The 25,352-nt window shown below is 42.5% G+C and overlaps 1 protein-coding gene across 9 annotated transcripts in view; it reads left to right on the top strand.

Moving 5' to 3' along the window:
- Positions 1-25,352, top strand: part of TAOK3 (TAO kinase 3) — a 91,923-nt gene that overhangs the window by 60,532 nt on the left and 6,039 nt on the right. For 7 of the 9 annotated variants that reach the window (XM_054843879.1, XM_054843881.1, XM_054843876.1 and 4 more), the window contains 5 exons: positions 3,052-3,219; positions 6,059-6,265; positions 15,953-16,087; positions 24,208-24,444; positions 25,055-25,183. In XM_054843879.1, coding sequence (XP_054699854.1) covers positions 3,052-3,219; positions 6,059-6,265; positions 15,953-16,087; positions 24,208-24,444; positions 25,055-25,183 — 876 coding nt within the window. The remainder of the gene's footprint in view (positions 1-3,051; positions 3,220-6,058; positions 6,266-15,952; positions 16,088-24,207; positions 24,445-25,054; positions 25,184-25,352) is intronic. The other 2 variants (XM_054843884.1, XM_054843883.1) reach the window with 1 other exon arrangement.

Here is a 25,352-nt window from a genome sequence, read left to right as displayed (position 1 = left end):
GCTTTAAGCCTGGACCATAGAGAATATTTAACCCTCATGCCTTCACTCTCAGGTAAAGGCTGATGAACGAGCCTGTTTGTACTCTCTCTTCGGAGCCTGGTATTTTATTTTTTTTTTCCTGTGATACATTTGTGCTGTGGCACATAACCAGTGTTTTGTTCTCTGGTTCTGCTTGCAGCTCCCTGACAAGCCTTTGACCAGCTAATAGGTTTATGTTGTGGGTTTCAGAATGATTCAGTCATGTGGATTGGCAGCCTTTCTGCTCTCTAGGAATAGTGTAAGTTCACTGAAGGATGTGACTTCACGAGTACCTTAGGTTGGAGTCTGTGCAAACAATTGGAACTGAGATCTTATTCTTAAATCATGTATATTCAGTCTTTTTATTTGGTTTTAGACTTTCAGAACAGTACTCTAGATGTTCCTTCCTGCAGTAGCTCTCCCTAAAGCTTGTTAGATTATAAGATTGAAGATGTTTTTGTCTTTTGAGGGTTTTTCGCTTCTGTATGGTAAACAGGGATAGAGCAAATTTTTTGTGGCCACATTTTCTTAGAGAACTGAATTTTAAATAAGGTGTTTGAGAATGAATTTGGTTTCCATACAGTATCCCAGATAAAAATAGTCAAATGACTGTTGGGATATTAAAATGCACTTGAAATAAAAAAACAAAAAATAACCCCCTCCCCCAAACTATCTCACTAATATTTTTCACTTCTAAAATTGAAAGCAATTATAAAATTTGTTCTAAACACTTTTTCCCTATTTTTCTCAGTTTGCATGACATTCCCAGGAGACTTGAGTTCTGTTTGTCGCTTTTCCAGTCAACTTGGCACATGCCTTTAGACTAACCTCTTCCTCCCTTTCAGTCTGTTTTGGTATTGTTCTTTGCTTGGGTTTGGGTTTTTTTCCTTGCAATTTGGAGAAAGTAGACAAATTAAACAAATTAAGTCCTTTAGCCATCGTTTCTTAGAGTTGCACAGTACCTAGCAGAGGGGTGTCTACATCTTTTATGTGTAATTTAGACAATTACATAATGGAAGTGAGCAATCAGAATTGTGTTCTTATTATGCAAGAACCTTCAGGTTTTCATTTTTGTGCGTCTGCCCTACGGTTTCCATGTGGTCACATCCTGATATCTGAGTAGTGCTTGAATCTGAAGCACATAATATTTCCAGTGAAATGCATATTGGCACTGCTAAAGAATATACATAAACAAATAGACACTAGGCACACAGGATGGATTCAAGTTCAGGATCCTTGTTCCAAATACATGCCTGCTTTCTAAAAATTATCTACAATGAGATAAAAATGGTTGCCTCTTTTCTAATCATAGATGAGGTGCAGATTGTTGCTGTTTACAGAGAAATAAATGGTGGTTATCTGCACTGAGAAGCAGGAACGATTCATTTTGCTTCTGCATGAAATGACGTTTGGAACTTTTTAGCTATAATTCAAAAATAAACACCATCACTACTAGCAAAAAATTGATAGTGAAATGACTAGCTGTCCCCATTAGCAAAACTCAAATGCACAATGGTTTGAATTCAATTAAAAACAAGAAGAAAGCCTGTGGCATGATACTGTCCATGTTTATTTACAAATCATTAAAAGAAGATCAGCTTATCCTTTCAACTTTTTTTTTGGTAAGACTCCTGTTTTAAGGAGGACTGGGTTTCGTGTATCGTTTATTCCAGATGCAGTTGGATGTATTCGTGTTTGAACTTGAGGAATGGCAACACATCTAGAGTAGAGATGCTTTTCCCTGTCCTAGGGGACCCTGAGGTCACCAGCTGTGGAAAGGGCTGTGAGGCCAAGTGGGCAGACATGACCTTCCTGAGAATTTCTTTGCAGGTGGGGTCTGGCTGTTGAGGCTCTCTAACAAAAGGCCTGCAATACAGGGTAGAGAACAACTTTCCCCCATTTCTCTCTTTGCTAATGTTTCTAGAAATGTGTAGATGATGTTTGTGCCTTCAGGCCATCTCCCATGGTACGTACTAAGCAACATACCCAACTGTAGTGATCCCATATAGAATATTGGCAAGTGTGTACTCAGGCTGTCTGCTCTAGTCATGGGTTAAATGGGAAAGCTCCAAGGCTTTCATATTCTATTGCCAGTTGTACAGTTCAGGAGAACGTATCTGATAAATCAGACAAGAGCCTTTAATCATGTACTTAAATTCCTTTGAAGAATTTATTGTTAAGTCTGCACTTAAACTGTGCTCCTAGTACTTCATTAGCAGAAGTTGCTAAGAACCTGATTTTATTTTAATTCTGGCTACAAATGCTTTGAGTATAAATAAACCTTGCAGTCATCTTACTGGTTTTAGGTATGAATTGGAATAGATAAATGCAGGATAAATCTTGCATGTGGCTTAGGCAGATAGTCTTGCATAATCAGGATTGATTCTTTTTTGTCCTTTATGCATTTTGTTCATTCTAAAGTCCTATGCTGTTGTAAGGCTTGAAGTGGCACCATCTTGTACCTGGTATGCTTCAAGTGCATGAGCTCAGGAAGGGACAGATCAGCTCTGTTGCCTGGAAAGCTCAGAAAACCTGACCCTGGTCCAAACTGTTTCACCCTAGACAGAAAAGTGAAACAGAGTCAGGGTGAAGGGAGCTTGGGAAGGGTCGGCCAGGTCTCACACCTCTTCATCCTCTAGCCAGCTTCTCCTGCACATGCGTGTACACACACAGCAGTTTCAAGTAGCAAAGTGATTTTTGCCTCACTTCTCGGTAATCTGCGATTGAGTTCTGTGTTGAAGCAGGTCTGACTTCGAACCAAACATTTTGCAGCTTCAAAACTCACAAGGCATAGCATGATCAGTTTGGTTATTTGACGCAGTGATGAGCACAGTCAGTGTATTCAGTGCTGAGTGTGTTTGGAGACTTTCATAATGGGTATTACTAATTATTGAATATGAATAGACCAATTACTGAATACAAACCATCATTTCAGTCAAAAGTCATTTCAAAAAAAGTCACTGTGTCCCTGTTTTTACATCAAACATACTAGCGTCATATCTGAAACCATGTGTTTTATTTCCTTTAATATAGCATGATTTTGTTCGCCGAGACCGACCACCAAGGGTACTAATAGACCTCATACAAAGGACAAAAGATGCAGTACGTGAATTGGATAACCTACAGTACCGGAAAATGAAGAAAATCCTTTTCCAAGAGACACGGAATGGCCCGCTGATCGAGTCTCAAGAAGAGGAGGAGGTACTTTGATTTTGTTACCTCATTTGCGCTGTTACAAATAATTTTAGGGCAAGTGAGATGTTCCTGTCCCTAAGGGAGCAGAACAAACACAGCCTAGGTGAGGATGCAATCTATGTTGTTGGAATATGGTTTCGATCAGCAGAGATAGAAGGTAGGATAATGAGTGACAGTGTTAGATGTGCATTTATTGGCAACTTTAATACTTTGGGTTTGGTTTTTTTTTTTTCCAAATGGTGGCCTTTCTTCTGAAAGCTTTAGGGAGGAAACTCTTCTGGAGGGAGATTCTCTGAGAAGAAAGTGGCTTACAGCCTCTGTAACGGAGGGTCTGTTGACAGTCCAAGCTTCTTCAGTCTCGGAAGCACAGTCAAGACCACTTGATTGATGTTAATACTTTTTCAATTACTGTAACTTTGTAAAGTAATTGGCGTGTCATGACCTGAAAAGCAAATTGCCAAATTAGTAAGATTTATTTAAAAAAAATTGTTTAATATTAAGGAAAAAATATTAAAGACATAAAATTCAGCTTCAGTTTAAATCTTGTAATAAACAACCCACTTAATCAGTGTATGATAATTAACACTAACTGTGGCTTAGAGAAGGAAACCAGTCATTTTTCTGTTGATGAGATTAGATGGAAATTAATGTCATTTGGTGCAGGCACATCGGATAAGTAAATCCATGACTGGTTCTCAACAAAAACAATAGACAGGCAAATTGCTGTTTGTATTCCTTTTTGCTGCGGTATAGCAAGATAATACGCAGTGAGATGCTCAAGCTCAGCATATATTCAGGGACTTGAGGTTTGTGTATGTCAAATGTTCCTTTCAGGCTGAACTAGAGCTCTGGTTAAGAAATGGGCAAGCCTGGGCATCAGATAGGAGAGCAGACAGGAGGAGTGAGACCTGTGGTTAAAGCTATGAAGTGCTGCTGTTCTAGCCCTCCAGCTAGCCAACTTCTAAAACCCGAGCTTAATTGTTGGGGTGGGGAGAGGGGGGATTTATCAGACTTTTGCACTGAAACCTTCAATTTTTGTTTACCTACGTGTGAAAAGCTGTTAGGAGAGTGACAGGGTAGGAAAGTACAAGGGAATGTGTTTCCCACTTGACTGTGCAGCATATCCAAGCTCAACAGTGAAGTGGGACACGTGTTGGTAGTTGACTCCAACATGTATCTTCTGTTCCTCCTGTCCCCACCTCTCAAAAAAGAGAGAAGAAAAGAGATTGTATCTCTAGGAATTAACACTCTAATGAAGCTCACACTCTGCATGTGCACAGCATGCTCTGCACTGCGTTTTACCACTGAGCTTGTGTACCACGAAAGGAGGTTGTATTGCTTGTGTGTATCACTAACTTGATGGTGAAAAGAAAACATAGGACTTGCTTCAGTTACTACTTAACTGGTTAACAGAAGCTGCTCAACTGTAAATGCCACAAGACAGTTCCTTTTTCTACCTTAGACTAAGGTGGAAAAGGAGCATTACAAACCTTTAACACTCAAAATACTACTAATGCTTTCCTCAGAGCTCTTCCGAGAAAGTTAAGGTTATTTGAAAAGTATTCAAGTCGGGAAGTCAATGTTATTAAGGTTGCATAGGAAATCTTATCTCTGTCCTTTGTGCATAGACACTCATTAATTACATAGCCAGATCCTCATCTTGGATGCTTCATTATGTTATTTCTTCTGCAACTTTATATAAGCATCCTGGAAATATTTTCATTCTCGTATCTTGTATTTTGGATTTTAAGTGCTCTTACGCAGACTCTGAATGATCTGCTGATTGCTTAAAAAATGATCACCCAATCAAATACAAATCTGTCAAGTCTGTCAATTTTATCTTTCTGTCGGTTTCCAACAAAATGAGTACCCTGTTAATTGATTTGTAATGTAATTCTCCCCAAGCTCACTTTGGAGGCCAGGACAAACTGGATGCAGTAGCAAGCCTTTCATTTTGGTGAATCAAGGCTATTGTGGACCAGGAGCTGAAGGATGTTGAGTTCTCAGTCCTCACTGTGAACTCCTTGCAAGCCTCTGAACTGCCACTAGTTAATTACAAAGGACTCCACAAATTCTCTAAGTCAGTCCAGATTAAGCGTGTAGTCTGGATTTAGTGAGCTGGTATGAGTATGCACAAGAAAAAAGGATGCTAACTTCTGATATTTGTCTGTAGAATCAAAAATATGTCCTATATGAGGAATATTTATTTACATATTTCTAAGTAGATTACAACAGTTTTAATCACTGTAATAATGCAGGCTGTTCTGAGTCAGCTGCTTAAAGGTAATTGAAGAATTCATCTTGGCTGAAAACATAAAGAAGTTTTTAGCTTGACAAGATGTAATTGCTGACTGCTTGGGACACGGAGGTTAAAACCTCTATGCCTGTTAAGCACCATGTGATAGTTATCAAATCGTAAACAAGTTCATTGTCTTAAACCTTTTCTGATTCACAAAATGCCTCGTAGCATACCTGACTTGGAATGTTATTTTAATACAAACTTAGATCATTCTTTTTAATTATGAGACTCCTTCCACCAGCCATCCATTATTCCTGGATGTCTCCTGTTCAAGCCAAGAGCCATGCCCAGGCTTACTAATATGTGGAAAAAAAACTGCTTTGAAGCCCAATACAGTAAGATTGCAGGGGAAAAGGCAAAAACTACCTGCCCCATATGGAGTATTTCATAACCCAAGCAGCCTTGGGAAACGTAGTTGCCAAAATAATGAGCAAAGAACCTTTAAGCCTGCAGAGTTGCCTTTAAAACAAACTTTGGGCACTGCAGGCTCGATGCTGGGCAGGTGATCTCCTGCAGTATTTGTAACTGATGCCCCTTGTTTTATAGGACAGTGAGCATGGATCAAACCTGAGTAGGAAGATGGACAGTCTGGGCAGCAACCATTCCATCCCAAGCGTGTCTGTGAGCACAGGCAGTCAGAGCAGCAGTGTGAGCAGCATGCAGGAGGTCCTGGATGAGAGCAGTCCCGAACTGGTCATGATGCATAGTGACGAGAGCACAATTAATTCCACTTCCTCCGTTGTTCATAAGAAGGTAGGTTCTCTGGTGCTCTCCATAGCTTCCCGCAGTCGCTGCTATTGCTCATGTTGGCTCACCCGTGTAGGGCCCAATGATCAGCGTGCTGTGGTCTTGTGTTGAGCCATCTGCTGAGAGCAGGAGCTGGTGCCGGGCTTGCCAGAGTCAAATTCTGTGTTGTGGTGTATTATTTTTTTTCTTTAAAAGCTAAACTGCATTTAGATAACCTCTGAAAATAGAGGCCACTACTGAAAGGTAGCACTGTCAGTGTCTAGGCAGGGTTCACGCAGACTTACTGCATGCCTCCTTATCCAGCCCCGCATGTGCACTGCTTCTCCATCTCTGCTTGTAACATCAGTCCTTGTTTCCTTGTGAATGATTGTGCTGTGTTACGTAGTATGGTGACAAGTGGTGATAGCAGTTAACCGTTTACCAGTCACAGTGTATGATTAAAATCTGTTTGCACTTGGATTTCCCTCATGAGAAGTGGAAGTGTGCAGAACTTTGGACCCTTCCCACGAGGTATGTTGTGAGTCAAGTTCCACTGGATGCTTTTCTGCTCTTCTGCTGCATGTTGTGATATGTTGCCTTTTCTTTTCTTAGTGCTAGATATCAAGCTAAAGTTGTCTAGCTGTAAGTCAATCTCTAAGATTGTTTTGACCAAAATAGTTTTGGCTTGGCCTTAGCAGCGTCATTGCTAGCGGGCAGTAAAATGTAGGTGGTTTGTGTGATTGCATTTACAAAGAGCTTCAAAGTGTATGTATACTTTTTGCCAGAGCAGCTAAAATGTTACAGTAGTGTGAAACGTATGAAGTTCTCATTTGTAGGGTTACAGCAAACCCTTGTTCCAACTAACTAAATATTTGTAAGCAATTTTCCTCCCCTGCAATACAGTGTTTGTGTAATTGAATATTGAAGTGCTTGTAAAAGGGAGCTCTCAAGAAATGTTGTCCTCAACAAAAGATTGCCTTGCTTATTTAAAGATACTGGCAGATAAGTTGCATAGGTTTCAGGGGTTTACATCTTTCTCAAATGCATTTACAGGAGCGCCTTTTGAGAGACTCTTCTTAAAAAACGGTGTTAGGTACAAAATGGCAGCCCGAGGAACCATCCTGAATGACGATTGTATGTGCCGGGTAGCTGTAGTTGGAGGGGGTATTTTTGTGCAGGCTTCAGCAATGTGTATTAATTTTGATTTCACATTGTTAAGTAGTCATATTTACATATGCATTAATATAGAAGTTTGAGGAAATTATTTACACAATAGTCGTACATTTTAATATTACTATCAGTGTCATTACAGTTGATGAAAACAAAATGTGAACCACTCCCATCAGATGTAAATTGCATTTGTGAAAGAAGTAGAATTCCTGCTTGTTTTAAGACTAATATTTCATTTTATAGTGATTGTATGACACTTCTAAAGTACAAATACAGCAAGGTTTCTGAGTGTATGAATTCAGTGCTCTTAGACTTCTGCATAGCGGTTCTTTTCTTGAGATGAAGACATTCAGTTGAGTAGAATGCATAAACATGGAAGCTTTTGTTATCTGGTTTGGAAAAACAGGGTCTTTTGCGCACTTGTAACTGAAGTATTGTGAAGGAAATCACCTGTAGACCACTTAACCCAGGTGTTTTAGGGTAATTTTGGAAGCACAAAACCTGGATCTGTACTGATGGTCTTTACAAAATAGTTACAAATTGGGTGTGATTACGGATTCTTGCAGTGGAGTAGATACCTTCTCAATTGGTGAATGTTACCTTCTGCTGTATTTATACATAAGATAAATTTATACCATGTGTAGCAGGACATATTTCAGTCTGCAAATACATCATTTTAATTTAGTACATGATTTTTTTATTCTCTGCTACTTTGGGGAATGCAATTTTAAATGCAAAACTGCTTCATGTGTGTATTATGTATATATTAATGCATGTGAAAAGACTAAAATTGGAACAGGATATTGCAGGGGCTTTATATACACGTACATCCCAGTCTGTTTTCAAGGTAAAGTTATTCTGAAAATACTTCAGTTTGTGCTTGCTTTAACTGTTTCTGTAAACTGATGGAGCTGATCCACACAACTTGGTTTTGCTCTAGCAGGTGAGAAGTAGGGAGTGCTGAGTTTGGCAGCACTCTGGAACCTAAGCATTTTGCATTTAATCAGCCTTTAAAGGCAAAAAAGAAAATACTGATGAATGTAATTAGCCAGCTGTCCCCATTATGTGGGCATAGGGTCGCACACGAGATTGTTTTGACACGGGTCATATCAAAATGTTGTGTAAAATTATGGTATTCCACAAATGTGTTAATTAACAACCTCCGGATGTACCAGACTCTGTAAAGTGACCAGGATGGCAAAATCACCCGGACTGTTGATATTTCCTAAGGCTCAAAGCTCTAACTGTCAGAGGCCTTTTGATGTCTTTGGACCACAGCCCCAGAATGTCATGGGCAACTCTAAAATGTAGGATAATACAGTCTGTGGTCATGTGTGAAACATAGTTCCTGGCTTTCGGTGCTTCAGAGCACTGCTTGGTGTTAAGAGCCAGTCTGGAGCGGTGTTTCCTCGGTGTAAATCAGGAGCAGACCTCAGGCTCTTGCTACATCACCTGTGTAGCTCTAGGCTGGGAGAACCTTTGAGCATCCCCATCAAGCACTCCTAGCAGCTATACTGTGACCAACTACTGAGACAGAGGCAAAGCGTAAGAAACAGGCTGGTGTAGTAAAAGCATTTGTAAAGAACTTTTTTCTTTTTTTTTTTTTAACAGCTGCTAGTTGGCTGTAACTTCCAAAAATATTTTGTGGTCACAGGGTAAGTGAAAAGACCTGCTTCTGATCTGGGTAATTTTCACTGGCTGTACTAGTCACGATAGAGATGTTTGGGTTTTGCCTGATGGAGAATAGCATTTGCGATAAATCCTCCATGAAAAGCAGTCACAGCCTCACCCCTTCCACAGTACAAAAGCTCTGGGGCAGCAGTAGAGTTCTGTGTTTCTAAACCTGTGCTTAGAACAAAGGTGGCTCCCACCTATCAGCAGAGTAGAACTTGTACATTGGAAGAAAAATCACTGGACAGGAAGAAAATAATAATAATAAGCCCTAATTGAAAGTATAGCTTTTTATATAAGTTTATAGCTGTGTTCTAAACCCCTGGGAGGAACAAAATTGCAATAATGTCTGCACTCAGGTAGGAAGACTGCATCTCCCTTCCTGAGATCTCAATCCACCCTTAGGATCAAAGACTGCTTCCTCAGGAGGATGCCTTCATCACCAGCAAATTCTTTACAGGAAATTTAGCTGTCCGGCTGGGATGAGCTGTCCTGCTAGGAACTTTTCCTTGCCCCTTTGCCGATTTCAGATTGGTGACCTCCCCCATGTAAGTCACAATATGATCAGTGTAAGAGTTGTGATTTTTCTAACGTCTCTCTTCTGAAGACATCCAAGGATCATCTTACCTGTGGATACACGTTCTCAAGTCCATCTCCTGTTGGGAGCTAATGCAGTCATTCAGCTGCACAGGTTGGGAGATGAAGAGTAAATGGCAGCTCTAATGCAACCCCGATTATATCTGAGAGTGCCAAAAAACCAAACAAACAAACAAACAAAAAAAAAAAGAAAAAATGGGGCAGGGAGTTACACTGCAAATACACTGTGCTTCAAAGACACATAACCCAGATTTTAAAAGCAGATAGGTATCATTAATTAATCTTAAAATGAGGATGAAGATTTTGGCTCCCTAAGAATATAGGCATCAGTTGATGCATCGTAGGTAGCCTGTCATCTGCTTTGTTCAGCTGCTGGTATATGTCAGTGTGCATACAGGTAGCTTCCCAGAAATATTATTTTGTTGTCCTAAATGGATATGCCAAGTGGTAGGATTTAGAATGTTCCCACATGGTGGTATTTTATTTCCATAAAACTTTATAATAGTAAAAAAGATTGTTCTCTTTTTAGTCGAAACAAGCCAGTACACTATTATTTTGTTCAACTGCAATACAGAATTATTGCTGTTACTTCAACCTTAAAATCATCAGTACTTACAAAGATGAAACTTGGGCAATAAAAATATCAGAAAAATCTTCCGATCAAAATCTAGTTTATAACAAAAGGATGAAAAGAGGATGTTCGTAGTTGATCATCACATTCTCACCCAATGTCTGTAATAAAAACATACTTCTGTAATAACTGTTGCGACTTGAGTGACTTTCCAAATCCATAAATTAACCTGTACACATAGCCTATCGCTGCTATGATTAATAGGCAGCGTTCGCACTGAATTCTGTGGATGGAGAGTGCTGCGGCATGGCGGTTCTACAGGAGTTACAGCTGAGGCAAAGCTGAGGGTGTTTTCCTACGATTTATGATTTGTTCTTGGAAAAGATGTTGGTTTTATGAGATGTAAAGGATATTTAGGTAATGACTTACTGAGTGTTGGCTTGCGTGTGCTGGCAGTGATGACCCCTTGTGCACCTTCTGGAATCATGTCAAGCACGTTGGTGACATAAAGCCTTTTCTTGAAAGACTCTTGACACTTAAACCTCTCTATAGATTATTGAGGCATTTAGTGCAATGTATTAAAATGAACGATGGCACGCTTGTTTTCTGTGCTCTTTAAATTCTTAGAAGGAAGGGATTTGCTGCAATTCCATTCAAGTCCTTACTATGGCTCAGAAATCGCCTTTCCTATTTGTCTAGGATACTGGCGGTTCTTTCCAGTTAGTGAATCCTCTTGTGTAAACAGTGTTTGTGAAGGTTTTTATTTGGTGTGCATAACAAAGAATGCAGCGTGCAAGTGAACGTTCCTTCTGAGGCAAGAGGGTTGGATGTTTCAGCTTCAGGCTCAGAGTTTGCACTTGAGGTGTGTGTTAGTTTCTAAATCGGCTGCTGAAGAGGATGCGACTCCTTTCTCTGTATTTTGTTAATTCTTGTGTTTGATGCTTTGTCAGTGCTTCAGCCATATGACAATGTTATATACTGAAAAAATTTAAATATCAAATGCAATTATAGATCTGTCTGGTTTTGCTGTGATTAAAATTTGAGGCAAAACTCTCATTGATTTTTTTTTTTTTTTCCCCTGTAGGAAAAAAATCAAATCCTATCTGCCTACTGAGTTGTTTTCTGTTTGTTTCTATAGCTTGCTTGTTCCAGTAGTCATCTGAGCAGGTATTTTATTCACCTTGGGAAGTTTTGTTGCAGCAATGGGGTTTTTTTTTCCTGTAGCATTTCTTGGAACAAGCTATGTCCTTTCTCTAAAAACAAAAAATTATCTGATCAGTGTAATTATTAAGTGTTATCAGGAAGGAGTCTAGTCGGAATATCTTGAACATAACATGAAGATACTGTTAGCAACATGTTAGTGTCGCTTTTAAAAATGCGTGGCAACGGTGTTAAGCAGATATTCTGGTTGTGTTGGTGCTGGGGACGGGATGGTAAAGCCCTCTTTTCAGTGATGAAGAGACAGTGTGTAGTAGAACTGGCATGGGACTCTAGAGAGCAAAATTCAGGTTCTTATTCTGCAGGGTGACCTTGGGCAGGACTCATTGGTTTGAGAGGAAACCCATGCGCAGTGTAAGATGCTCAGACGTTACACCAGAGGTAGGCATTTAGATACCCGGCTGGAACCCGCTTGCATCAATTTGTGTCTGAACAGATGTTCTGACTGCTTCTTGTATTTCTGTTTATCCAGAGATCAGCTTCCACAAGAACAATTATTTTTTGTTTAAGGTTACCTATTAATCCATAATATAGGTAGGAGTCCTGCTTTTTGTGGGTTTTTTCATTGTTTTTGAGAGACTTGCTCTTTGGCATCACTTAAGTAACTGGAAGCTCCACCAGCTCTCTGATGAGAGAATACTGTCGAAATGTTTGAGAGTTTTTGTCCTGGCAAATATGATCAGCAATTTCAAAGCCAGCACCCAGCCAAATCCCCCCATCTGCTGTCATCAGCCTGAACGCTGTTTATGTAGCAGGTAATACAGTCAGAACAGATGATTTCTTTAGTAGGAAGTTGAAGATTCTAGATTGTTGACCCTAAGTAGAAGAATTGTAATAGTTTAATGTGGGTTGCGATCCGAGTATGCTGTTGTATCCATAAGGCAAATACTGCAATAAACACAGCAAACAGGATACAGGGAAGATAAATTTCTTTAAAGACAACCCAATGTTGGAACTGCAGGTTTAGGGCTGAGAGATACTCTGACCCAAACTCGATGAGTTTCTGGGGTGCTTTTGATCAGATTTTACTTACTGAGTAACTTGAGCTGAGGTGCCAGTTTTGGATCTTGGTTTCCCACCAATTTGGAGCTGAACGTTTGAAACAAAATTTGCAGGTGTTGGCACAAATCAGGAAGGAGATATGGTTGCAGTGTCTCTTAGCAAGCTTTTGGAGGAAGAAAAAAAAAGAGCAGAAATCTATTTTCTGGGTTTGTCATAGTAGCCATCAGTCACATTGAGGAAGGTTGGTGGAGATATGGCTACTCTTACGTTTACTTGTCTTACACTGCCACAGAGACTGCTAGTAAACAGAGACCTGTAACTTGTTAGATTTGGTGACTCTTCATGTCAAGCGATTTTATTTCTGGCAGTGTGACAGCTTTTCTGAAAAATGTTTTGCCTATTCAGGTTGCATGGGCTTATTTGAGAGTTAGTGGTGGTTGCCTGCCTGATGCAGAAGCCTCAGATCCCAGATTAAGGGGTGCCAAGGACAACCACTGAGTTTTCTGTCCACCTGAAACTGGTCCTTCTGCTTGCTCAGTTGCAAAGGAATTTTCCCATTCCTTGCCCGGTTCAATTTGAAATGGAGAATGCAGTTAATTCACATTCCTGAAGGGCAATTAGATTCTGCTGTGAGCTTCTTATGTGCACCAAAGTAACTAGAAGCCCCGTAAAACAAGACCAGGATGACGTTCTGCCCTCTAAGAATCCACCTTTTAAACAACAGAAAGTAACCCACAGCTGAATTTTCCCATATAAGAAGTAATTATAATTTCAACTTGTCATTTTAGGTGATGGTTTGGAGCGTTCTGAAAAATCTGAGTGCCCATTTTAAAAGTCTTTTTTTCAGTGATTTGCTACTTCTCTAGCTTTAATATTTCATATTCACCCTGGCATACTAATGGAATGGAGAGAGGGAAGATGGTCCAGGGATTGAGATATTGCTACTAGACCTTAGGAACCTTGTACATTCACATGTGCTGCTGCCAGCTTTGTGTATGACCATGGGTAATATTTGGCCTGCCTCCACCTTAATTTCATAGCTATAGTAGAGGAATAGTAGCTCCTGTGTACTTCTATTTCTCTTCAGTCCTCCATGGTTCAGATGGGTAAGTCTTGTATCAATCTTTACCATGGGACACTTTTATTCAGCTTTATTTTTTATATGAGGTGCTCCAGTTTCAGTTTATAACAAAGGAGTTCCCTTTTGTAGCTGCTAACTCCCTTCCCCTTGCTCCATACAGACACATTTGCACGAGGCTGTGTTTGCACAAGCCCCAAAGAAGCCAGGTGTATCTCTGCAGAGCCACTTGGAGAGCAAGAGGCAGAGTTCAGCGTTGCTTCTAGCACTGTCCCTTGCCTGGCTAGTGGAGCGTTGTGCCAAAAGGCTCCAAAACACATCAAAGGAAATATCAAACTAAAAGGTGATGTTAGTAGCCAGCCCATCTGCTTCAGGTTATCTGGGGCATCCCCAACTGTCTTTCACAGAGTTCTTCTTACACCTACTTGATAGGTGAGAGGGATTGATATTCTTCCAGTGAAGCCATGAGGTCAATTAAACTGAGTGATACTGTTAAACTTTAAATGTTTAAACAAGATTTTTTGATATGACTATTCTAGAGCCTAAGACACCTTTTTCAGGAAAGCGTGCAAGTCTGAGAGCCCTGCCTGTCATACGAACATAAACAAGTTGAAAATCATCCCAACTGCCAGTAACACTGCCTTCCCCTGGTAACAGTGCCACAAAAGGTCCAGTGTAAGGATGGCCGATATAAAATGAAACTGCAACTTTTTATTACACTCCGTAGTCCTGCTACTTCTGTGGAGGACTGTCCTTTTTAATTGTTTTAGTTTGTTCTGTCTCCCTCGGGTGAGTACGGAGGAGCCGGTGCAGGCCTGGCGTTCTGATGGTCTTGGCTGTTGTGCTCTCTCCATGCAAAGACAAGTGAAAGGGGAGCGTGGAGTGTAAATGCTCAAAATGAAGGATATGAGAAAAGATGTTGGGTTTAAAGCACTTTAAATCAATGTGTCGTTCAGCTTTTTGTATCAGCATTTCTGTACCTGTTTTGCTTTTGTCGGAAATCATTTACGGAACAATATTGAAAGTGGCTGAATGTGCGTGGGTCCAGGCTAGAAGCAGCTAGAAACTGAGGACAGCAGAGAGGGAAGCAAGCGCCTGCAGAGCAAGAAAGGAGCGTCAGTGCAACAGCAATGTCATGGTGGAGATGCTACTCCGTGTCGACTGGCTTCTTACCATAAGACTTTCCAACTGTACTGGTGTCTGCCCTGGCATGGCAGGGTGGCAAAGCTGCTTCTGCTCGCCTGCAACACCTGGTGCACGGAGGCAGCCATTCTCTGCGAGGGTTGGCAGCTTTTATTTGCCTCTTGGTGTAGGCGCTTGCAGCCTTTATTTTGCACCCCTGATAGTTGGAAACTGGATGTAATTCAGGAAGAATCTGAGTTTTCCTTCGAGGTTTTTAGGAGGTGGAACTTGAGGATGGGAGTGACAAAACTGTGGTAGGTGGCAGATGTGGCAACGCCGGCTGCCATCGCTGCTGGCCCGTGGAGCCCATGCCGCCGGGTCCAAAGGCTGCAGGTACTCTGACTTTTGGCAGTCACCGTTTCAATTAGCAAGATTACGGAGGTGTTTTTCACCAGCCTTTCTGATCAGGGTCTCTCCTCTCTGCGCTCGACGAGAGCTTTGTTCCGTTGCAAAATTTTCACGCGCTGTTTCGCAGATGCACAGCCGCTCCTCGCCAGCGAGCAAGAGTGAGGTTGTACCGGGAACCATTTGTGCTAAAACCTGTGAGCTGTTGCTTTAAAAAGGAAAAAAAAAAAAAAAATCCTTTGTGGGCTGTGGAGAGAAAGTGCTAGAACTGTGCAGGATCATGACTGGAAAGCAGGATCCCTGAGTGGTCACGGAGGCTTTGCTGGTCCTCTCCAGCCTGCCACGGTTTTAGCCAGGATGCTCGTCCTCCACAGCAGATAGCAAACGAGAGACAAAGAAACCTTATTGAGGACGAACCATTCAGCAAAGGGAATGAGGCAAAATGTTGCTCTTGTGTTAAAAGGGAACAGCATCTTCTTTGCCAGACATGGAAATCACGTTTTTAACGGGATTGCTAGCTTGCAGTGCTTGAACCCGACCTTTCCGAGGAGTCCGATTGCTCTGCATCGCTTTATGCTTTTGAGTCTGTGGGGGTTTTTTTGCACATATGTAATATTGGAGGTTTAAAAAAAAAAAAAAAAACCCCAAACCCCAGCCAGGGATTCAGAAGGCATCCTGCTAGCGATCAGCTGACACGCCGAACCCCAGCCTGCAATGTGTTGCTTATTCATTTTGTACCGTGGGAGCTGCCGGGGCTAGCAGAGAGCTGAACTATGCCTCTCCAACAGCCGCGCTTGTGCAGACAGAGGGGTGAGAGAGAGGCAGCTGCCGCGGGAAGAGCACAGCCGGACTTTCTCCTTGTTTTTATCCATTTCTGCAGGATCATGTATTTATAAGGGATGAGGTGGGCCACAGGGATCGCAGGCCTGAGGTGCGGCCTACCCAGTCAGTGCAGAATCAGGCCCTCCACTACCGGAACCGAGAGCGCTTTGCCACAATCAAATCAGCATCTTTGGTAAGCAGCCACCCCACCCCACCTCCCCTCTCCCCCTCTCCCTCTGCAAAGGGGGCAGGAATCTTTTTTTTCCTCCCCCCCACCCCCCCCCCCCCAATTATTTTTTGTTGTCGTTGTTGGCATAGCAACTAGATATTGCACTGAAAGATATTTTAGCTCTGTGTGTGTGAGATGTAAAATGTAGAATATATCTAATTTCTGTGTGTGTTTCCAGTATATGGGAGATAAGCCACCTTCCTGGGTGAAGTTAATATAATCTCAGATTATTTTTTTTTCTTCCCCTCCTCTTTTCCACTTATCTCTTTTGTTAATATGTTTATTTGTATGTGCATAAAGTCTGTATATGTACTCATGTGAAATATGCTTAAATGCTATGGAGATGCAGATGGGTTTTGAAACAATAAGATTGCTGCTTCCCAGCTGAGCTGCTGGCTGGGTTGGTGTGGGGGTTTTTTTTCCCCCATTCATTCATTTATTTCAAGCAACTGTACCGTGACTGCATTTTTCAGCTCGATCCCTGGGAAGGATTGCTGGGTTGCGATAACGGAGGGGGCTTACGGCGGGCTGTGGGCTTACAAAGAGGAGGGGGATGGGATGAATCCATCCAGATTTGTACTATTGCAAATGTGATTGCTGTGGATGCCTTTGTAGTAGGGAAAGGGGTGTGTGCCGGAAGAGTTAGTTGTGCCACCTCCCCCACCTCGCATCCGCACGGGCTGCAGTCGGTAGCAACCTTTTTGAGGGAAAGGAGTGAAAAACGGCCTTTTAAAGCTAAAATAAATGCAATCTTAAATATTTCAGCCCGATGGTATTAGAGGTCAGATGGAAGGGGAGCGTTAGAAAGTACCCGCTGTTTGGCCATGGCACTTGCTCAGTGCTATGACATCATCCTAGACCAACCCTGAAATTACACCAGCGAGCCCTCCCCTTCTTGTTTTACCCTGCCTGAACAGTGGGTTTTTTTCCTTCTGTACCACCATTTCTTGATCCCCCCCCCCGAATCCCTTTAGATTTCTACATGTACAAGATGGACAGTACGTGTGTGTGTGAACGCAGCTAAAGGTTGTGAGTGGAGGGAAAAAGCAGCAGTGGTGCCAAGCAGCCAAAATTTTTCTGTGTGGTGGTGGCTGCTGCTGCCGTTAAAATCTCAAATGATGCTGTGGCATTCAGATTTCTGGCCAGATGCTTCATGGGCAGTTTGGGGGGGAAGCATCTGAGTTCCATCTTTTGCAGGTGTACTTCTGGGTAGCTACAGCCCAAGTGCTCCCCGGGTCGGTGTCCCCTGGTCCCCTTTCCCTCCCTCCTCCCCCCCCAAGTTACAGAGTGACCTAGAAATGTGTGTGTTAGAGGACTTCATGCAGCGCACCTGACACAGGCAGCATCTCTGATCTCCTGGAGACCCTCTGCCTTGTGAATTTTTCTCTTTTGTACATGTGTGTGCATGCAGCCAGTATAGTGCCCGCACTCTTGGCTGCACTCAGCAAATAAAAGTAGGATCCAGTTAGGTTGGCTGGAGGGAAGAAATGATGAATGACTGGAGTATCATACTCCAAACCTGTATACAATTTGATTGATAAACAGATACATGTGTTGAATGTATTAATATTGTTTTACTCCCTGTGGAAAGCTGCTGCACCTTCTGTCCTGCCTTCAGCAGCAGAGTCCATAATTCCTATCTTCCTCCAAATATGTCATCCCTGGGCTACTTGGGTGGCTTAATGGTATCACGTGGCTAGGTCCCCTCGGGAGCTGATGATAGATGTTGGCCTTGAAGGTATGGACTGTGAGGTCTTCCCAGACCTATAAGCTCTGGGGAAGACAGCTAATGTCCCAAGGTCACTCCGAAATCCCACTGCAGCCTCCCGTGGGGCTGGCAGTGTGTCTACCTTAATTCCTTAGTCGCTTGGATTTGCTAAATCTCTCTGCTTCAGTGACCAAATGATGATAAAGAGAAAATTAATATTGGGTGGGGAAGATGCTAGGCTTTTTGGAGAACTTTTCTTTTTTTGGTTTTCTGTGGCACGTGCCCTGATGCAAAGCATGTCTGGGCTCATGCCCAGACCCTGGACTCAGGGTGAGCAGTGCATGCACAGCATCTTTTGGAGAAGGTAGTCCCACCGGTTAGCTCACTGCCAGCCAGCAGGCCTTTGGGAAAGCACATGGTAGTATGTGTTATGCAAAAGCTTTGTTCTCCCCATCATATGCACACATATCCCCCTCCCAGAATAGAGGGATGCTCCCAAAGCACCACCTTGGTACTACAGGAGATGTTACTGTGTCCTTAGGTTCTGAGGTTACATGGTGGGAGAGAAGTTTCCCTGTGTTTACAACAGAAATATTTTATTTCAGTTCATCTTGTGATGGGATTTCTTTTAATAAGCTTTCATTTCCACCTCTTCATGTTCCAAAATGTAAATTTGGGGGGGTGGGGAATAACCCAAAACCAAGAATGCTAAGTTGAAACCTGTTCCACAGAACATGAAGAACACCAGCATACATGGTCAGGTTTGAAGTGTGGGCATGGCTGCCAGCACACTTCGTTATCACTGTGCATTCAATCACTGCTCAGTGATGTCAGTGGGTAGTGGTGCTGAATGCTGCTGCTCTTCTGGCCAGAGGAAAACTTCCTTTGTGCCTGTCCCCTTGTCTGCCGCTTCAATATCTGTGGGGAGGACAAGGTCAGCCATGTAGCTGATATGGGGAGGATGACCTAAACATGTCTGAAATTTATAGTGTGAAACCATAAATTCAGACTTTTATTCATGTCTCCATGTTAATTTACTCTCTCAACAGCATATTGAAAAAATTATTCCTGTGTGAATGGGTGCTCAAGATCCCACAGGGTTAAAACCTAAGCAAACCAGTGTATTTTGGTGGTTCCCTACATCGCTGCTGCTGACCATTGGTTGGTTCCTCAGCGTCTGGGTACCGTTTCCTGGGCACAGTTGACAGGATCGGGTGGCCTGTATTGCAGAGAATCAGAAAATGGGAGTTCTGACCTCAAATTCAATAATATGGGATGATATTTGGGTGTAAAAACTTCTGCTTGTGGGATTTGCTGAACACTACCCCCCATCATGAGAGGAGGGCAGCGTTATAGAGGAAAAGCACCGAGTCTGGGGTGGGGGGCTGTGCTTGTTGCTTCACAACTCTTCCTGCTGGTGGAGTCCAGGGTCTTGGGCCCTCAAGTACTTGTTATTCACCCTGAGATCAGGATATTGCAGATGGAGGAAAGACTGGCATTTCTAAAAGATGCTCTCAATTTGGAAGTTGGATCTCTTTCCAAAAACAAGCTCAAATAGTTTCAGCGAGTGCAGGGGTCGCAAGAGAACTACGTTAGACAGCTCTACGCTCCAGATGATTTTAAGCGTGATTCCCCTGCCCTGTTGCTCTGCAAAAGCATCACGTGAATAAGGAGGAAACTGGACAGACCTCAAGATAAAATAGTGAAATGGGCTATCCACAAAGAAACAGGCTGAGAATATATCTCTCTAGCCTTTCAGCGATGCTTTGATATTGCTCAGGTTAAGAAAAAAAAAATGTAAAAATGAGCAAGTGTGGTTAAGAAAGCTGAAGGAGCTTACCTTTGGTCGTAATTCAAGCAACAATTTTAATAGTCACTCTTTCCTGGACCACCTTTCTGTTTGGTCACTGTGTCGACTAACCCCCCCCCCCCCCTTTTTTTTTTTGGCGTGACATTCTTGTAGCAACAGTAACCATCACTCACTCGGAACAGGAGTGGAAAATGCACTGCATACTTCTGCTGTTGCAGTGAACGTTCCTATCTGAAATGGAGATCAGGTGCCTACTACATCTCCATGTTATTTTGCCAACTATCAATGATCCATAAATTAAAAGTTACAACTAGAAATCTAAGCCTTTAAGCTCAGAAAGCTGTTTAAAAAGAAAGGTAGAGGTTCTGCGTGTTGATAAGACTACACCTATCAACATTTTCAAATGAAAGGTGTGTTTTAAAAATGTGCAGAGATGCATTGATCTGCATTTCTGGATGTCTTTCATGCTTGACCCCTTAACTCCCCACCACCTCGTGCATTTCCTCGATAGCTACTTTTACAATTTTCAAATGAAATGATCTAATAGCTAAAATTTCATAGAAAGATCAGACCGTGTGGACTCTATTGAAGGCCTTGGCATTCTCTTTGAAATCCAAATGCCAGTAAAAGAATGATGTGATCTCATCCAGGCTCTGCAAAGCCAAATGTTTGGGTACGTGTGAGCAGGCTTCTCTGGATGTGGCCATGACGCCGGGGCAGTCTGACCCCAAACCCAGGTACGTTTACACAGTGGCTGTTCACCTCCTCTGCTGAAGCCATGACACTTCATTCCAGATGGCTGAGTTTCTCCTAATGGACTCATCCGGCTGCTGCCTTTATAGATTTTTGCTCTAAAAATACTGAGCTTGTTCTTTCTCATCTCAAAGTTGTTGTTTTGCCATGAGAGGCTGCTGGCAATGTCTTGCTCAGTGCTCCGCCTCGTCCAGCAAAGAGGAGCTCAATATTTTGTTCGGTTATTGAGAGGTGAGAGTAAGTGTCCTTTAGGACAGTTCGGTATCTTGATTGAACAATGTAGAAAGAGGAACTCTAAAGAGCTGCCAGTTTGGAGGGGGAGTTGTGAGCCCAACTTCCTTATGTAAAGCAAAAATCTTGGAGGGGTGAAAGAAAGTTTGGATTTTATGGCAAGTGAACTGCCTGTAGGAGTGAGTTGGAAAAGGCATCTCTCTTCTCAGTTCTGTGTGTGCCAAAGATACAGAGAGATAAGAAACTGAGAAAATGTCATACCTTAATAAAAACTGTTGGGTTTTATACAGGGTTTTTGGTTCTGCTGAAGACCTGATTGATTATTGCACGCTGCAGATAGAGCTTCAGGACACTTCTGTTTTCTGCTTTAAAGGATCCTGACATTTTCTGGTTATGTGGAGAACAAATTTTGCAATGAGCAATTCAGTTGTCATCTTTTTTTCCCCATCATGATCTATGGGATTATGTTGGTGAAATACTTTGTAGAGTTCCAAGTGCCTTTGTCTAAGAACACCAGAAAAGTGATTACTGGAACTTCCCCGAATTTTGTTTTTTAAAATGGTCACTCAAGCTGTTCATTAGGGGCTTCATCTTTATAAAACCAAAATCCTTCGTTCATCCGTGTGTTGACATGCTTAATCTGAAGAATTTCTCTGGTACAGAACTGGGCATATTCAGTAACTAAGGTTAATTTTTTCCAATTTCATCCATGCTCCAAGATCACAATTTGGAGAACTTGTCTTTGAAGCCGGAGTTCTGAAGAGTGTTGGTCTCGATTTGGGATTATGGTGATAAATTAGGTCTTTAGCACGAGCATGCAGACATTACATCTACAAAATTTCCACCAAGTCTACCGTTCTCCTTCTCTTGTCTTCAGGAATGAAATGCTTCTTTTGTTTTCCTCTAACTTTTTAATGTCTCGTCCTCTGCTATGACTCAAAGGCTTTATCAGCTAGTATTATAATTAGTAATTGCATCCTGTTGTGTGGGATAAATATCCCAGACCTAATGGGAAGTCTTTCAAAGATGGAATTCTTGTCCTGATAGAGACAAGCTTAGCAAAACTGGAAATGGGGTCCACAGGAGCAGCAAAAAAAAAAAAAAAGATAAAAGTTTTAATGATTTTTACTGTAAATAAAACAAATGCACGTTCTAAATCTCATTAGAGATTAGACTAAAGGGGACACCTGGCAAAGTTGTTAGTGGATTCTCAGATCCATTTTTTTCTCATGCTCTTGCTGTTTGCTTTGTTCTGCCAACTTCTTGGAACGGAGCGTGCCATGCAGAATGTCCCACTGTTCACAAAAGGCCGGGCCTCAAAAACAGCATGCCCAGGAAGATCTCGTACTGCTGCGTGGAGCTGCTGTATCTCCGTGCCTCTGCACGTCCCTGACCAAGTCTGTTCTCTGCAAGTCGTATGTCATTTAACCTAGTAAATGGCATGTGTGAAATGTCTTACCTGACATCTGTCTCTTATAATTAACTTGGATGACTTCTCAGAGGAACTTTGATTACCTGGAAGCTTCTGTCAGAGATCTTTTTCTTGCTGAACTTGACTGGAAAGTGCAAGATCCTACAAATGCTTACCAACTTCTGCAAAGTATGGCTGTCATTGGTACAGTTCAAAAAAAAAAATCTTTTTGAGCTCTAGCAGTATGCAGGGCTAAGACTGTGCTTGTGTTTCTGCAGTCATTTCTACAATCTCACGTATTCCTGGTATCTGGCTTGGGTCTGTTTCATTACCTAGTCTCAAGCATTTGAAGGTGGCTATGTCATGCTAATTGCTGAGTTGTAAGTATATATTTAATCAACTCAACTCCAGAATAACATCCCAGAATTCCTTGTACAAGGAGGATGTGATTTATGCATCATCACTTACCTCAGCGTTGATGTTTGACTTCACTAATGCGGTGAACCCACCACCATCATTACCTTCCTGGTAATGAAGTCTGGCACAGCACTGTAGTCAGACTAGTTCTTTGTTGGCTTTGCAGTCAGATGTTTTGTTTTCCCTCTGGGGCTGTCTTTGGAAGGGATGGGAGGAAAACAGAGACTGTCCAGTAGCATCATCCTTTCATGTCTTGTTTCTGTTCTGGGACTCTGGCTATAACTTCCTTAGTTGGTAACTATTTACTGTAAATAGTTGTTAATCTGCTTCAAGGTGAAGGCTGTGCAAGGCTCTTCCTCGCCTCCTCTTCACACTCCTCCCAAGTGTTGGGAGTCATTTGAGCTGAGACAGGTGGCAGTGTGCTTTCTGCCTTGGGTGACGCATCAGTTGTGGTGTTAAACTTCCTTGTTGATTTTGGAGCTCTTCATCGCTGCTTCCCATCAGCTGAAGCACAGGGCTGCCAGCAAGCGGGCTTGGTTTGCTGCTTGGTAAAGCAGCTGCTGCTCTTCTGTTGAACTTGAGCCTTCCCAGGTCTGTAGGTGCATCCCATCCTACATCTGAACTTACTTTGAAGATCTCTGAAAAATAGCCTGTGAATGACAGCAGTACTGGAATGGGTGCCAGTTCTTTCTCTGGACTGCTACTGGGAAATTCATCGGGAAGGCTGGGCTCTTGCAGGCTGCAGGAAGGACTGTTGGTTCATGCAGTGGTCACCTTCAAAGGGCTGAGCTCTTTGCTTTGTGCTTGTTAAGTGCAAAAGGGAGAGGCCCCCTCATACAGAATCACCATGTGTAGCAGCTCTACACATGTACTGGGAGCTCCAGCTTTTGGCTCCCTGGTCTGTCATAAAAAATCAGCAGATCTTTATATTTGAAGTTCCTGGGACGGTATTAAAAAAAAATAAAAAATGCAGTCTTGGACACTTTTTTCTTTTGGAATGGAAGCATTACCATGTGCTTTTTGTTCTGAAAATTTTTGGCACACCTCACTGGAGTTTTTTTCCTTCTTTCACATGGATGCACTTAGGCATGGAAATGAATGTGGAACTTGTGAGTTTGTTTCAGCTGAGCAGGGTTTAAAATCTGCTTAGACCATCTGATCAATCTTAAGAGCACACAGTTCCAGAACAGTGTTCCCTTGTTAGAAAACTTTCGGTTCCGGTAGGGAATGAGCTCAGTCTGCCATCCTCTTGAATTTTAAGAAGAAATTCTGAAGGAGGCTACTCGTGGCAGAAAATAGGTATTGAGGGACTGAATGGGAACCGTGGTGACTTGGGGAGGAAGGAAAGGATAGGTGGGTTGGGGGGTTTCTTAAAACAGATGCTATCTTGTAAGTCCATGTCACCCTCCTGGTTTGAGTCCTGTGTCTGAAGAAGGTTGTCCAGCAGCCACCTTTGTTTCCAGAAGTAACCTGCTGTTTCCTTTACTCATAACATGCCATTTTTCTGCTGTGTCACTGAAAATGCACATAAAATTCTCATTAAAGATGGGGGGAAAAATCAGGAGAGAGAAACCTTGTGGCCTGGTTTGTGATATTAAGTAGTAGTGCTCTCTGAAACCTGGAACAGCATTCCCTGGAAGTTGATTTCTAAGAGTGTGGGGAGGCAGAGTCTGGTTTACAGGTAAGCAGCTAATATGGAGACAGGCTGTCTGAAGAAGGCCTTGTAGCACTTCTTCCCCTCTTCTTGACACCAGGTTACAAGACAGATCCATGAGCATGAGCAGGAGAACGAGTTGCGGGAACAGATGTCAGGATATAAGCGGATGCGGCGCCAGCACCAGAAGCAGCTGATCGCCCTGGAAAACAAGTTGAAGGCCGAGATGGACGAGCACCGCCTCAAGCTGCAGAAGGAGGTGGAGACACATGCCAACAACTCGTCCATTGAGTTGGAGAAGCTGGCCAAGAAGCAAGTGGCTGTGATGGAGAAAGAGGTGAGTAGAGGCATAGACTGTACGAGAAGATTGGAGGGAGAGATGTGAACCAGATCTCTAGGAGGCGGCTGCGGAAGTCCTGCTCCAACCCTGTGTTCTTACTGCGCTGTCTGGTTACTGTCTGGAGCCACCCTGGCCGGTTTTATCAAGTAGCTTCACAGCTACAAGTCAACCTTATGGATGATGGGTGCTCCGTTGGCATCGGCCAATCCTGTAGCTACTGACAGCTGGCTAACGGAGATGGACAGCCTCTGTGGAGACCTTGGGAGGGGGCTTCAGCCTCATGGCTGAGGCAGTGACAAAGCTTGCTGCTGTTAGTCTGTTTAAACCTCAGCATGTTCATCTGTATGGTAAACTAGTGGGGTTTTACTCTCTGGGGTGGTTTTGGTGGAGAAGTAAGAAGCTCTTATATGTATGTGGGCATTATGGGGTTTTTTGTGTGTGAGCAGCTTTCATGTGGCTGAATACTCATGGCGTTGTCTAGCACAGTGATGGGAGAATGGCAGCCCAAACAACGCACAACAGAAGACTGATTTGTGCTGGATTCAGTACCTGCTCCCTCACCCTTTGGTTTTTTTCTTTGGTGTTTTTTTCCCTCTGTGCCTTGCAGGCAAAAGCAGCTGCAGCAGATGAAAAGAAGTTCCAGCAACAGATTTTGGCTCAGCAAAAGAAAGACCTGGCGACCTTTTTAGAAAGTCAGAAGAAACAATACAAGCTTTGCAAGGAAAAGATTAAAGAGGCAAGAAACCATCATTTTCAGGGCTGAAGGGGTGTGGAATGAACACAAACTAGACTTTCGTTTTGATAAACCTGGGCCAGCCCAGGGGTTTAAGGGATACTGTCGTGCTTGGAAGCAAATTTAGATTCTCAGCATGTAAACTTTCAGGAACTGGGAGCATCTGGCAACA

This window comes from Grus americana, chromosome 16 (genome assembly GCF_028858705.1).
Source record: "Grus americana isolate bGruAme1 chromosome 16, bGruAme1.mat, whole genome shotgun sequence".
In the NCBI taxonomy this organism is placed as follows: domain Eukaryota; kingdom Metazoa; phylum Chordata; class Aves; order Gruiformes; family Gruidae; genus Grus; species Grus americana.
Note: the sequence above shows the minus strand (reverse complement) of the source record. Positions and strands in the feature narration are given on the sequence as shown.